This window comes from Centrocercus urophasianus, unplaced genomic scaffold (genome assembly GCF_019232065.1).
Source record: "Centrocercus urophasianus isolate 14NV4802_14NV808 unplaced genomic scaffold, USGS_Curo_1.0 seq_10, whole genome shotgun sequence".
Lineage (NCBI taxonomy): Eukaryota > Metazoa > Chordata > Aves > Galliformes > Phasianidae > Centrocercus > Centrocercus urophasianus.
The window spans coordinates 49219473-49234440 of record NW_024884142.1 but is presented as its reverse complement, the minus strand read 5'-3'; the positions used below and the strand labels follow the sequence as shown (position 1 = coordinate 49234440).

Here is a 14968-nt window from a genome sequence, read left to right as displayed (position 1 = left end):
TGTTTGTTTGTTTTTGTTTGGTTTTGAAAAGTAGTTCTTGCCTAAGTTTTCGGCTTCATTGAATATGCAGGGTAATCTATTATGGATTGCTTTGATAATGGCATGTGATTGTTACGTAGCCTTACCTTTAGACATATCTGTAGGTTAGATTACGAAAATCCTTTTTTTTTTTTTATTCCACTTAACTTGACTGCATTTTTTAATAAACATAATTTCTTAATTACAGCAGTGACAGTGACAGCTGTAAGATTGAGTGCTTCATTCCAGATAATCCAAGATGCAAGTTGCACTCCTTCAAAGATCTGTAAGAAGTAGAAACTAAATTGGGCTCAGACTTCTTCTTGACTATACAATTAAGCATTTACCATACTATCTAGTCCTTCAATATATTGAATAGTGAATTTTCACAGTTGTGTTGGAATTAATAAGGACAACGTAGTTTGAAGTTCTCAGATCTGCTGAAATAGTTGTGTGACTGGTAAACTGGAAGTATTTAGTGCATTCTGTATTTCTCTTGCTGAAAGCTAAAGACTGTCATTGACAGATCCTGGGTAGGAGAAGAAAGGTTCAAGCTTCCTTCCTGTATCAGATGTTCAATTACACTTTGAATTAAGTAATTCATTTTAACTTATTGCTCTCCGGCAGTAAAAGAGCTCATGAATCTCCTTTATCTCTTCAAGGTACACCGTTCAGAGGAAATCATTTCAAATTCAATCAAATTCATTTTTATAGGAAAATTAAACTGTAGCAACTATGTTGCTGGTCTAGACGTTATGCAGTTGTTCATTTTCTCAATTCAGAAGTATTTACTTTCCAGAAACAATCAGTAGCATAACAGTAAAAACAAACACCTGCATAACAGTGAAACCTTTCCTGCGTTAGCTTTGCTGTGTTGGCACTTAGTGAGTATGCAGAAGAATTCTCGCTCTGTAGCTTTCATTTGCCTCCAAAAGCATCAGTTTGTAAGCCCCACATCACTCCTCATTTATTAAAGCTATCCTTTCATGAAATCCTTTGGTAAGTAGATGAAGCAGGTCACATCTGTGCTCTTTAGAATTGCATAGAAATAAATGATTCAAGTTAGCAAGTACCACTTTCCTGCTGAAACCTGGGAAACCGAAGCAGTTATTGATGATGATGCAGTTAAGCTAAAACCACCTCCCTTGTGCAGTTATATTTGAGATACCTGCCTTTTTCCAGCTCTGTGGACATATTCCCTCCTTTGGTAAGGAGATGACAGAGCAATGGGTGGATGTATTTTCTGAAGGCAAACGCTGTTGTACAGTTTTCTAAATACAGCAGAAATAGGACTTATAAGTTGGTATTTTGTCTCAAGATCAGTCCATATTACGAGTTACGAATAATAGCCACAAGAGTAACTGCATGAGAAGGCTATATAGCAGTTGCATTCCACCCAAGTGTTGCAGGATAGGTTTGCACTTAGGAGCTGTTACTGAGACATACCTGTAAACATGAATAAAGATGATGCCCCTGTGATTAGCAATTTATCTCAACTTTTTGACAACTTTGAAGCTAGTGTTATTGACAACAGTGCAAGCTGCTCTTTGACAGTTAGAATTCTGAACAAATATAGCAATAACTACACAGCTGGAGAAAAATTTCCATGGTTCTTCTGTTGCTCAAGTTCTGGTTTGAAGTAACGAGACAGTGCTGCTCAGATCTTGGTCAGATTAATAAAAAAAAAGCTTTGCATATTGTACTAACTTTTAGCAGTCCAGTTTTGTCTGTTGTGATAATATCACATGTCCTTTCTTGAAACCTACCTTGCTGTAGTTCTTTGAAGAAATCGAAAGATCAACTGCATGCAAACCTAAAATGTAGTTTATTTCTCTGACTCATTATTTCAGCTGCCCAGTGAGAAAACTGCAGGCTTTTTCAACAGTTAAAATTAATGGGCAAATGTAGTTAATTGGACACTTCTTCAGGGTGGCATAGGTATTACTGTGCTGGAGACTCTTCCCAACTGGAGTGCATTAGTTTTTCCCAGTAGAATGCAGCTGGTATGTATGGATGTGGCATACTCCCTGTACTAGTGCTTACCAGCTGAACAGCTGTCGCCCAGTCAAGTCCTGCTGCTGTGAGGAGTTTCTTTGGTTCATGAGTACAGTGTACTGTTATTGCATACACTCCACGTTCCTTCACTCATAAAATCCCCTACATTACTTTGCTGTACTGAGTTACTTACTGTGTTTTCGGACTGTGGTTTAGTTGAAAGGACCTCTCATGGAAGCTTAAAAGTTTGAGGACTATTGCTTGATTACCTAAGGAGCTGAATGCGTGATGTTCCGGAGTGAGGACAGTCCTTTTTGTGCTTTTCACTTCCTTTGGGTCCTGGGAGAGAGACTACATTGTTTTATGTTGGCCAAAGAAAGCAACTTACCTCAACTATCCTGAAATTAATATTTAACGTAAAGTGACTTTCTGTTGATATCATCATAGGAAGGCATTAATAGAGACTTTTTGAAGTTGTTATTCCCTGTTTCACTTGAGCACGCAAGAAGACAAGCATTCACGTTGTTCTCTTATGTGTTGGATGCTGCTTGCCTGCCTTCAGGAGCAGGGATTAGAGATACAAAGCAAGCTGGAGGCTTTGCGCACAGGTGCGATGTCCACGGAGGATGTTAAGACCCTCCTTCAGGCCCCGTCCTCCCACAGCTAAGGCAGACGCGGCTCGCTGCCCACCAGCCGTACGCCCCGGACAGGCTTCTGCCGGCGGAGGCGGTTCCTCCTTGGCCGCCGCGGTGGCCGTTCGAGGCGCAAACGATGGCAGCTGCGGCAGGCTCCAACCGCCGTGCCGGCGGCATTCAAACTGCCCCCTCCCGACGCGCCCCGCGGGAGCGGCCCGCCCCCGGCCCTCCATCGGCTGTGCTGAGCGATGCAATCTCTCTATTGGCGAGACTTCTTTTCCGTCCCGCCCCCGTTCGCTGATAGGTGCCGCCAGCCGGGGCTCGAGGCACGCGGGGTGCCGGCCGGGGCCCCCTGCGCCTCGCGGTGCCGCCATGGTGCTGCTGCTGCACCTCCTGCGGCGCCTGCTGGAGTATCTGGGCTGGCCGCCCGAGCAGGTGAGAGCTGGGCGAGGAGGGGGAGCGCTGCCCCGGGTGGGGGACGGAGGGCGCGTGCCGGCGGGAGGCACCGCTGCGTGTCCCGGGGGGTCCGCTCCGTTGGTGCGGAGCTGCCTGGGAGCTTGGGCCGTTCCCTGGTTCTCCTGTCTGCATTCGGTGCTTCGCCGACAGGCCGCCTTCCTGGAAACCCGCGTGCTGGGCGGAAGCCGTGCGGTCGGAGCGCGCCTCTCCTCCGTGATCCTGTCGGGAGGGAGCGTCCAGCAGCTGTGTGCGGCGTTACGGAGGTACCAGGCCAAGGTACGGTACGCCAGTGTTGCTTCTTTACTGGGAGGTTTTCTTGAGAGCCGCGTAGATGCGTCTGGTTGCTCAAAAATGCGCTGTTTTTCATTCAGTAGCTCAGAATCCTGCTAGTGATGCGATGTACCTGCCGCGTTCCTCGATGGCCTTTGTGCTTCCCATACGTGCTGGGTCAGGCTGTCTGCGTGTGGTTTTGGAAGCAGGCTGCTAAACCCTCTAGAACCTTCAGCTTGAGGTGTGGGAAGGTTGCCTTAACCTGACTGCATTGCCCTTAATCGCATAGAATATTGCACCTTTTAATATCCTTTAATATAAAAACAATGGGCTTCAATTTTGGTCCCTCTATTATAAGGTGTTCTCGTTTTTAGGTCATATCTGTTTGCCAGAGAAAGGAATATGGATCTACTCGAAGTGTTGTTCGTAGACTTGGGACAATTCTTTCCTTAGAGCCCTACCCAAGACCTTATTTTCAAGTAAGCAATTTATGGTTATAAATAAGCTTCAACTGCTTACATCTTCTAATTCCTAAAGGCAGTGATAGCTTTCTTGATCTTTTTAGTAAGCTTAACTGATACTTCGCATCCCTTAAGCTCACTTTCTCAACATGCTTACTATTTAAAGCTATTTAAAAATTTTTTGCTGAGGCAAAATTTTTGGTGTGCACTAAGTCCAGTTTTTCTATGCATATTTTTGTCTTAGTTTGTTCACCACCTGAGTCCATTGGATCATGATGAACAAAGCATGGTTCCAATACCTGTAGCTCCATCACTTGCTGATGTCCTATGGGTAGCACATGAGGAAGGACAACCATTTGCTAGATTTAGGTAAGTGGAAGTAAAATATATGCATAGAAAGGAGTAATAGTGTAAATGTTTGGCTTTTTTCTTGTCATCTTGTTTCCAAGCTTTCTCAGTGTTCCAGTTAAACCAAGCCTGCAAACTTTTTATCCAGAATTTCTTCCTGTGTAGAATATTTTTATCTGGAAGATTTCTAATGCTGAGTACTGCCTTTCCTTTTAATGGCATATCAGATAAATTAGTGGTGTTTTTAACTCACATTTTTACTCAAGAAGTATTTTGTAGGGGCAGAAGTTTGAGAAAAAAATGTTGCAACAAAGCATAAAGTGTTTCTTATTGATATCTTAGTTCACAAATATTTTGATAAACATTATATAGGAGAAAATGCAGAAAAAATATTTAAATGCCTCCTTTGAATCTAATTGCTACAGTGCTGCATGTGTGAAGTTTGTTACTTTAACGGACTGAAGGATGTAGAATTGTTTCAGTTGAAAGGGATCTATAAAAATCACTAACTCCAGCTGTAAGACTACTTCAGGACTGACTAGAAGTTAAAACATATCATTAAGAGCATTATCCAAATGCCCTCTAAACACGAACAGACACAGAGCATTGATTGCCTCTCTAGGAAGCCTCTTCCAGTGCAAAACTACTCTCTTGGTAATGAGGACTTCCCTAATGGCTAGTCTGAACCTCCAATGACACTTTTTTTAGCTGTTGCCATGTGTCCCATCACTGATACCAGGGTGAAAGATTTGGACCTTTCTCTCAGCTTTCTCTCTTTGTAAAGTTGTAACGATCAATAAGGTCTCCCCTAAACTCTGTTTCTGCAGTCTTAACAAACCCAGTGCCCTCAGCCTCTCCTCACCAGACATGTCTTCCCCCCCTCTGTTCAGCTTTGTTGCCTTCCTCTGGATACTTTCAAGGGCCTTAATATACCTTTTTAAATTGTGGAGCCCAGAGCTGCACACAATGTTCCAGGTGAGGCTGCTCTACTACTGAAATATGGAGGGAGAATCACCTCTCTTGACCGGCTGGTTGTGTTGTGTTTAATGCATCCCAAAATGTTGTTTGCCCTCTTGTCTGCTGGCTTGTGTAGAGCCTGCTGTCACCAGCATCCCAGGTCCGTTTCTGCTCTGTAGCTCTCCAGCCAGCTCTCCCAGTATACATATATCTGTCTGACATTATCTCAGCTGAGGAATCTGGTATTTGTTCTTTTTAAGTTTTGTGCTACTGATGATTGCTCAGTTTGTATAGATACCTCAGCCATACTTCTCATCCCTTAAGAAAGTGAACAGCACCTCCTCCTTCAGTATCATCAACAAGTTCACTAAAGATGCGTTAAACTCCTGTATCCAGATGACTGAAAAATACATTGAATAGAGCTGGCCTCAAAATTGAACCGTGGAGAATGGCAAAAGTGACTGGCTGCCAGCTAGGTGTATTCCCATTGATTGCAACTCTCTGAGGCCTATAGTTCAGGCAGTTCTTCACCCAGTGTATTGTGTACCTGTTCATCTCACTGTTGGATGATTTGTACAGAATACTACTGTGGAGCAATATCAACAGTCTCACTAAGATCTAGGAAAATTAAATCCACTGCCTTCTCCTCTTCTACTTAGGGAGGTGATGTTGTAGAAGGATATCAAATTAGTGAGACAGGACTTTTCCTTTGTGGACCCCTATTGGCTGGGCCAGATTGTTACATTATCTTTTAAGTGTCTTTCAGTGGTGCTGGGATAATCTCCAAAATTTCTGCAAGCACTGAAGTTAAATTGACATGTCTGTAATTTCCAAGGTTGTCTTTTGTGCCTTTCTTGTGAATTGAGGTGTAGTTATCTTGATGCCTGTCAGTAGAGAAGTCCCTGTATTCCCAAGGTTGCTGATAGGGGGGCCCAGCTAGTACATCTCCTAACTTCCTCAATACTTTTGGCTGAATCCCACCAAACTCAATGGGCTTAAAAGCATTTAACTGATATAACTGGTTCCTTAAAATTTTGTGTCAACAAATGGAAATTTGCAGTCATGGTCTTCCAGCTCGTAGGACTGGGCAACACAAGGTCTATCATTAATATTGGCCTTTTCATAATCTCTGTCAAACATCTGGCTTCATCCAGTAGCTGTCCAATATTTTCATTAGTCCTCCTCTTGCCTTTAACATACTTGAAGAAGTCTTTTTTTGCTGAGACATCGCTGAACAGTTTTAACTCTGGATGAGCTTTGGCATTGTTTTTCCTGCAAACACCAACTACAGCTCCGTAGTCTTTGTGTTTCTTTATTTTAAAAATTTACCTTGAATATCACCTATGCAGTTCTTTAATAACATGCTGAAGGAAATTTTGTACATTGAGAAAATGTAAGTACTGTAAGATGACGGATTATTCTGAAATTTGCAGACAGATGGTATACAAGTCTTCCCCCCATCCCTTCTCTACCCCTCTAGAGAAAAAAATAGGAAGTTGGCTTATTGTTCCTTATATAGGATATGTTCAAAGCCAGAGGAGAAGTCAGAAGCAAGATTTAAATGTGGATACTTCTGTATCCATCTCTACGTTCTAGAGTGTAATTGAGCTTTATACTGCTTTTCTGACATCTGTTTTTCTGTTATCTTAGTTTACTGCTTGCTGGTATTGAAATTTCAAGATGCTAATAAATTGAAATGACACTTTATACTACAGAAGTTGTGATTTTTTTTTTTTGTTTTTCATCTTTGGGTCCTTCATCTGTTACCGTTGAACTACCAAAGTTGTTTTGAAGCACTTGCAAAGTACTAAAAGAGTAAGAGTATTGTGAAAAGGAACTGTGTGTCCTGTTTTATCTTTGCTTGTGCTGCTCTTTAGCTCTTCTAACTCAGATCCAACACACTTCATTTTTCTGTTGTTTCTGTTCTTCCTCCTTCTCTCCTGGCTCTGGGATGTTTTTCAAGGTCAGGTGCAATGCATATCTCTTCCTTCTGACCTAGTATGAAAAACAACATTTTCACAAATAAGAAAATAATGTTGCAGGTGTGGTTTTAAGTAAAAGGATAATGGATGTAAGGAGAATGGTCTGTTTTTGTTTCAGTGAATATTGAATGAATTCTGTTAGTTTGAGTTAGTTTGAATGCTGTTAGTTTGAGTTTACGCTCATTCTGTATTTAAAGTTATTTCTGCAGGGCCTGACTTGAAATAACTTTTAAAGTTGAAACACAAGAGCTGTAGCACAATTCTCTAATGCATTTGTGTTACATATACAGCTTATAAAAGATAAGGTTCTTATTTGGCAAGTATTAAAATTTATAATTATCCTCTATTGTACTTTCTGAAAGATTACAGGTTCTTTGCTGCTTACAGTGTTCATCTTGCAGAGTTTGATAAATGACTAAAATGTGTGAAGTAATTTGAAGAGATTATTGCTGACTCTCCCTGCCTTCTGTATCTGTTGTTTCATGCAGGGAAAAGGGAGAGGCACCACAGTCATGGAGTAGTAGCAGCTCAGTCCTGCACTGCAGCCTCGTTTAATTTATCCCCAAGTAAACAATCTATTTTGATTATGACTGTTCAAGGATTTGTATCTTACTTTAACTGATGGAAATTTAAAATACTGTTTAAGTTATTTCAGCTTTTTGTTTTCTTAAATAGTTTGCAAATTTTAGGTCTTGCAGAATGGTAATAACTTGCTTGGACAGATGTGTAGTCTTGAGATTTCTTTTGCTGGCTGAACCTTTTAAACTGTCTTTTATTCCTTTCTAGGACTGAATTATGGAGAAAAGAAAAAAGTACAGCTTATCGTGACTTACATCCATCTATAGATTCCATACCAAGTATTTCAAAAACCAGTACACGAAAAGACAGTCTTGTTGATCAAGCAGCACTCCAGAAAATTTCTGCGCTCGAAGAAGAGCTAACTTTTCTTCGTACTCAGATCGCCGCAATTGTTGCAGCACAGACATTGGGAAGCATACCAGCACGTAAGCCTTTCTGTTTGTTTTTTTTTTTTTTTCTACCTTAGGAGTCTTCTTCATGGATTGCCATGCCTCTGAGATTGATATAGAACAGCTCTAATTTCTTCACCTGAAGTTACTTGCACCAACAACATTTATGAATGTAGTATTTGTTTTGTGATGGTTGTGTTGCTGCTGTGGCTTGTTTGTTTATTACTTTTAAAAAAATTTTCTCCCCCAGCCTCTTCACCCTTTGACTTTTTGTGGCTTGCTTGCCAATTTCAAATGCAGTTGATCCTATGTGATGTCTATATTCATTTTCATGTTTGTGAAGGAATTTTGTAACAGCACTAGTAATAAACCACCAGTTACTGTTTAAAAAATAATAATTTTAACTTTAGAGATACATACAGCTTCTGACAAGTTATCAAATCATCAAATGGTTAAAAACATTCTGAGGAAGTCAGGTTCAGGATTTAAGATAAACAGGTGCTCCAAGTAGGTATGTAACCACCTTTGGAGCATCAAAGATAGTTCGTCTCTGGTCCGAGCTTCAGTCTTCTGATTTTTCCCTTAAATGATTTGAGATCCTGCTTTCCTTGTACACTAACTCCACTGTGGCTGTCAAAGCATTGGGACTGATGTGTTTACATTTGTGTAGTGAGTACTGTGCCGAGTGAACTTAAACAGTTCTGAGGCCTCCTATCTTTCAGCTTAGCTCTGCTGACACTTCTCCTTAGTGCTCTGCATACAGTTTTGTAATCTGTTTTATGTGTTTTGTAGTTTTCTTTGCTGGTGCTTCATTTGGTTTATTGTAACCTTCGGACCATTGAGAATGAACTGTATGTAGCTGCAGGGTGCTTTCTGCTTCAGGTTCCTGATTAATCTAGTGCAAAGATCAAAGATATAAATGGAGAAAATTGGAGCAGCCTAAACCACCTCAGTACTGTTATTTCATGTATGCTTAATCTATGTGTTTAAAACCAAAATTGATCTTGTCACTTATTTTTTTCTGTGGTATGATGCATGAGTTGTGTAAGGAAGTGCTATGAGAGGGTGGGTCGTCTTATCTGGACTTAAGCAATGTCTAGGATGACTCGGGTTTAATGTTAATTGCTAAGGTACTACTGAGTGTTAAAAATAAAATCCCTCTTTCTTTTATGACTGCATTCAGAACCCTTTAGAACATTCAGCATTCCAGATGGATCTTACCCAGTGCCAACCATGACTTCTACGCCATTGTCTGTCTCTCACAATCACTTTGCAATTCCTTCTCCTCCCCCACTTCCTTCTGCTGCACCATCTGGTGTTGATGCTAGTAATTCAGCAATTGAACTTATAAAACAGCGTCGTGCTGCAAGAAACAGTGCTTCAACTACGGGTGATAGTGCTGATCCCCAGAGGATGAAGAACATTCCTAGCATGATGGATGTTTTGAAAGATCTAAACAAAGTTCAGTTGCGTGCTATTGAAAGGTAGGTTCAACTGAATGCGTGCCTGAATTATCCAAGGCTGTGCAGTCATCACAGCAGTTAAAACAGCAGCAGAGAACACCACGATGAAACATCAATTTAACAAGCAGCTATTACTGACAAACTGAAGTTTATAATGTTTGAGTTCTTGGACTAACGTGTGAGATACTTATGGTGCGGCTTTTAGATCAATTTAAAAATGCTGAACATCACAATTTTTAAAACTACTGTCCTGAGTTAGAATAGAAATCTCAGGTTGTTTGATTTTTGGTGTGTGGGTGTCTTTTATTTCAAGACTGAGTCTATTTGAAAATAACTTACAAAGTTGCATACAGGTTTCTGGAAAGTGCTTTGAAGAGTAAACTTTTTACACTCACTGTGAAAGGACATATCTTTTGGGAAACACTGGGAACTAACTTAACCAAAATATTCTCTTTCCTTTGAACTGTTAAATGCATTCTGTGACTTACTGAAGATGCTTCATGAATTTAAATAGTGCAGTTGTGTTATAATACTTTTCATGGTCTACTATTTTGATTTTAAGCTCTGTTGACAGGTTACAAAATTTGTTTACTAAAGCTTGTAACGTGTCTTTGTGTCAGTGTTGGTCTGCTTTGTTAGATGTGATAAAGGTTGTTGGATGTCTTTTCTGAACTTCTGGAGTTTAAAAATAATGGTATGCAAGAACAATAGGGTATCTAATGAATAAGAGAATATTGGCAGTAAAGTTCAAGCTCTATTGCCATACTGCCAGCAATCCCCACTGTGGGCCGGTTGCATAAAATAGGAGGCAATTACGTTCAGGGCAGCCCTTGTTTTCTTCTATATAATTTCACATAGCACGAAGGAAGAAAGTGAGAAGTGAAATGTTTATAATTACAGTTTGAATGATCATCATGTTGAGCAGAGGCATAGAGGAACTGATAGTTGTGTATCTGAAGTGCTCCTGGATTTAGGCATCTACTTGAATTCTGGAGATAGAACTTAACAAGAAATTTATATCTGCGGTCCTTCCTCCTACCTTTGGGCTTACGTTGTTGTCCAGCCTGTCAGGCAGCAACCTGGCAGCAGTTTAGAGGGAAGAGAAGGCCTTTGTTCTCCAGAACTTGAGGGGTCCCTGCTTCTACCACCTGAGCACCACCTTACGCAGTGGGCAAGTGCTCCAACAACTTGATTGTATATGAAGGGTTAAATCTGTCCTTCCATGTTTCATGTTAAATCACATCGTCTGTAACTGTCAGAGTTTGAGCTCATTGCTGTCAGTGTGCTTTAGGAACAATTCATTTATCTGGAAATAATTGTTCTCTAGAGGTCCCTTCCAACCCCTACAATTCTGTGATTCTGTGAAATAGCGCTTCACTAGGCAAAAGTGTGAGTTATAGATTTGTTTCAAATATCTCAGTAGTTAGCATGGCTTCTTATGACTTAATTTATTGAACTAGTCACTAATTTCCATATTTATGTTGACACTGGGGTGCTAGGTGCTCTTTAGATCTGGTGTCTTTTTGCCATCTTTCAATTTTGGATTTGATGAGAACAACTTGTCTAATTTTTGACTATAAACATTTCGTGTTTGGATGCTTAGGTGCTCGCTTATATGGAAAATCTCTTATAAGCCTTTGTGCCAAATTTGATAAATTTCCTTAGGTAATCATAGAATCACCAAGGCTGGAAGTGACCTCTAAGATCATCCAGTCCAACCATCCACCTGTCACCAATATTTTTCACTAAACCATGTCCCTCAATGCAACATCTAAATGTTTCTTGAGCACCTCCTGGGTCAGTGACTCCACCACCTCCCTGGTGGGAGTGGTAATGCTTGAAGTGAGTTCAAGTGTGGTTTATAAATGGGACTTTATTTTCATCTGGATGCATATTTACTTAAAGGAGGTGGTGTTTTTCTTTAAATACGATTGCTCTGAGAAATTGTATAAGTTCTCTCTTTTTTCTCTGTACTTCTTACTGAAGTTTATATCAAAATATTTCGTAACTTTTTTCAACATACGAGGCATTTTCCACTAATATGCTTAAAAATAGCTCTGAAATGTAGCCTGTTATAAAAACCATACTTTTATTTTTTTCTTTTAATCCATTACCTTGCCACTTGATTTACTGCCCCTTTTCTTTAAGGAGCAGCATTTTTGAGCTAACAGTCTGGCTGACAAGTTCCTAAGTGTAATGTTAGTAGTCTTATTTGGTGAATTGCTGAAAACAATGTGAGCAGCATTATTTGTGTGACCTAGGATAGGACAGGGAGTATATGAAAGTCGTGTCTTGGGATTTTAGATAGCTAAGCACATAATTATGGGCAGGTAATAATACATTTTCTTTATAGGTCACCTGGAGGTACTCCTGTGTCTAAACCAAAAAAAAGGAGAAGCTCAGATTGGGATCCAGTTGCTCTACTAACTCATGCACTAAAACAGAAATTTGCACATAAGTATGAAGATGAGGATGATTCACTGGACAAAGAAAACAGATCTTTCGATAGCTCCCCATTTTCCAGTCCAGAAATCCCAGTGGTATGTTTTTATATACGTTTTTCATATCTTGAAAGATGTAGCATGTGGCTTACTGAGGTATGGACATTTGCTTGATGGTAATTAGTAGTTATTCGTGTGTAGAAACTGTGTATTTAGTAAGCCTATTAATTAACTAATTTTACAAGAGGTCTGCCTAAACTTGCTATGTATTCAAAGATGAAAATGAAAGATTTGGGTTTAGCATTTCTCTTGTGGTTCTCTTGTGGTAGCATCATTTCTACAAATGCTGCATCTTTTTTCTCAGTAAAGATTCTGAATGTTGTTGCAGAGCACGTGAAAAAATACAGACAGCTAGAAACTTGTTTAAACAAAACAGCCAGGCTTATATTGTACACCACTGCATTGCATGGCTAGCATACCTGATTCTAGATGGGAAGACAGAAGTGAGATCCAGGAAGAGGTTATTTATGGATCACCTGTTGCTCCAGATGTAGCAGCTGAATTTTTAAAGCCGTGGAAGAGCGACTGCAGTGCTAGCATGTAGATAAAGAAAGACGGGCTCTTTTGGTTAAAGTAGAGGCTTAACTGCAAGATTAGTATGATGAATATGCTTATTCTAATTGTTCACCCATGAGTGTTCTGAAGAATAAATGCGCTTGAAGTAATTTCACAGGTTTACTATCTTATTTTCCTAGGTTAGGAGTACAGAACATTTTTAAACTGTCTTTATTGTAAACGTCTTCTCATTTGGTTGTCTTTGGTACAGTTTTACCTAATGCTGCCCCTGTTTTTCCTAGATTGGACGTTGCAGCCTGAAGACAAGTGCAAATTCTAGCCTTGTAAGAACTGACAAAGTTAAACAAGTATCAGTGTGGAAAGTGAGACCTCATATTTAACTGATGGAGGGAGACTTCTGCTGAAACTTGGTACTGTGTGTAAGTGGCAGTGCTGCTTTGTGAAACGGCTGTAATGTGTTCTAGAACGTCTCTGTCTTATGCTGTTGAAGTTTGGGATTGTAGGCATGTGAAATTGCCTCTTAGTTTCCCAGCAGCTGAACTTGTGAATCTGATGCTTTCTAAGAAGCACACAACCAAAAAAAGTATCTTGCTGTTGTGGGACGTTGTGTCTTAAATCTGGGAAATAAAGGAAATAAATGTGTGAAAGAAATGTAATTATTGGTGTGGCAGCTGTGGTGTGTGCTGTCTCTGCACCTGAGTGTAAATAATGAAACAGTGTAAACTTTTGATTGGAGTGTATTATATATAGCTGATTCTATACAGCTGATGGTAGCTAACACTGTAGTATGGTTTCCTCTGGTTTTCTTTGCAGTTTGTTAATACAGCTCCATATTTCATATGCAAATAATATTTCAGTTTATTTTGCATCTGTGGAGAAACTTTTATTTGTGAAGCTTTGTCTTATTCTAAGTACACTGCAGGCTGCCTGTTAGATGCTTGTAATATGAGGGAGTTGTCTTCACAAAAAAAAAGGACTTTTTTAGAGGGATATGCTAACGTGTAGTCTAACTTCTGTGTATAAATAAACCCTGTGTTATTTCTGTCACTGGCTTCTCTGTATGAAGTCTTTGTTCAGAGTGCATACAATAAAATTTCCTTTGTATCGTGTATGTGTGTAGTAGTGACATTTCTGTCTTGCAGGCTGTTTTGTCTTCTTGTCCTCTGTCTTAAGAGCTGACCGTATTAGACAACTTCTTAGGTTGTATCATCTAAAATTACTTTAAAGAGTGCTGACACTTTTCTTGCCAGAATACTGGGAGTTCCTAATTTACAGATTTATTGTGATCTACTGTTTGAAATAGCTGCCTTTGCTTAATCTTTTGGTTTTATGCATCTGGATTATTAGAAGAACCTTATATCAATTGAACTGTGAACTGTATGCATTGTATGTCCTTGTGCATCTTCTATTTTCTTACCCACCTGCACAGAGTACAGTGCCATTTGGATTCCCTGTTACTGGCCAGTCTGATCTGCTGAGTAGTTAGAATTTGCTGTTCAAATTCCATACTTCGGTTTTAATTTCAGAAGTTAATATTTTGACTAAAATTAGAGCTTATGGAACTATTTGTTTCTTAAATAATGTTTTCAAGATGTTTTTTCCTGATTTTTACTAACTGTTGAACTTCATCACACTGTCTCATTTCTTTCACAGTCCGTAGCAGCCAGACATTCCCTTTCTTTTTGCTTCTAAAATATGTATTTGCTACATTCTCTACATAACTTACTATGAAATCCACACAGAACAAGCAGCTTGGCCCTCTGCTTAGTAAACTTTACCTCTGCTATCAAAGTTCTAGTTGTCTTTTGTCTGCTGCTCTGATAAAGTAGGGAGCAGCAGTGAAAGAAATCCATGAGTGCCTGCAGAAGAAAACATGAGAACAAGTTGGTTCTGTTATGTGTAAAGCTTATGAAAGAGACATGAAAGAGATCTCTTTTGCTTCACCACTTCACACTTCAGTTACTGAGCAAGTTACCCTTTTTTGTTATGTTAGCATTCATAGATCCAGGGGATCTCTGGATTTATGAATGTTCTGTTGAGACTGACAAATGTGGACGTGGAATTCCTTCAGTGAGAAACTGAGTTAATTGGGAAGCTTTGGCTATAACAGTCTTCTAGTTCTATTGCGTTCTGTGGTCAGCAGTTTTTTCTCTTTTTAGGAAGAAATACTGTTTTGGACTCTGAGCTGCTTCTGTTTTCTTCAGATTTTGTCTGGTCAAGAGCAGTTCCCAGTTGGAAGTTTGGATTTGAAAATGGATTCTCCTTGTTTTAGAAAAGACTTTTCTCCACAATTTCTCTTAAACAGCCATCTAGTTTCAGACTTCAGAAACATCTACAAATATTAGTGAGCTGTTTGGCTCTCCAGACTACTAGGTACTAGCTGTGATTTTTAGGTCAG

General features: G+C 39.8%; 1 protein-coding gene across 1 annotated transcript; it reads left to right on the top strand.

Moving 5' to 3' along the window:
- The first annotated feature begins 3020 nt into the window (after positions 1 to 3020).
- MTFR2 (mitochondrial fission regulator 2) lies at positions 3021 to 13875 on the top strand. The gene is made up of 7 exons (XM_042815513.1): positions 3021 to 3380; positions 3749 to 3853; positions 4080 to 4204; positions 7909 to 8126; positions 9274 to 9574; positions 11907 to 12093; positions 12852 to 13875. Exons 1-7 carry the CDS (start codon positions 3021 to 3023, stop codon positions 12948 to 12950), a joined length of 1395 nt encoding a protein of 464 aa, XP_042671447.1. The 3' UTR covers positions 12951 to 13875.
- The last annotated feature ends 1093 nt before the right edge of the window (positions 13876 to 14968 follow it).

Excerpts from the sequence above, each read along its gene's own strand:
- MTFR2 (XM_042815513.1), top strand. The coding sequence starts at position 3,021 with ATGGTGCTGCTGCTGCACCTCCTGCGGCGCCTGCTGGAGTATCTGGGC. Across the intron at positions 3,381-3,748 it reads TACGGAGGTACCAGGCCAAG|GTCATATCTGTTTGCCAGAG; the intron begins GTACGGTACGCC and ends TCTCGTTTTTAG. Across the intron at positions 12,094-12,851 it reads CCAGTCCAGAAATCCCAGTG|ATTGGACGTTGCAGCCTGAA; the intron begins GTATGTTTTTAT and ends TGTTTTTCCTAG.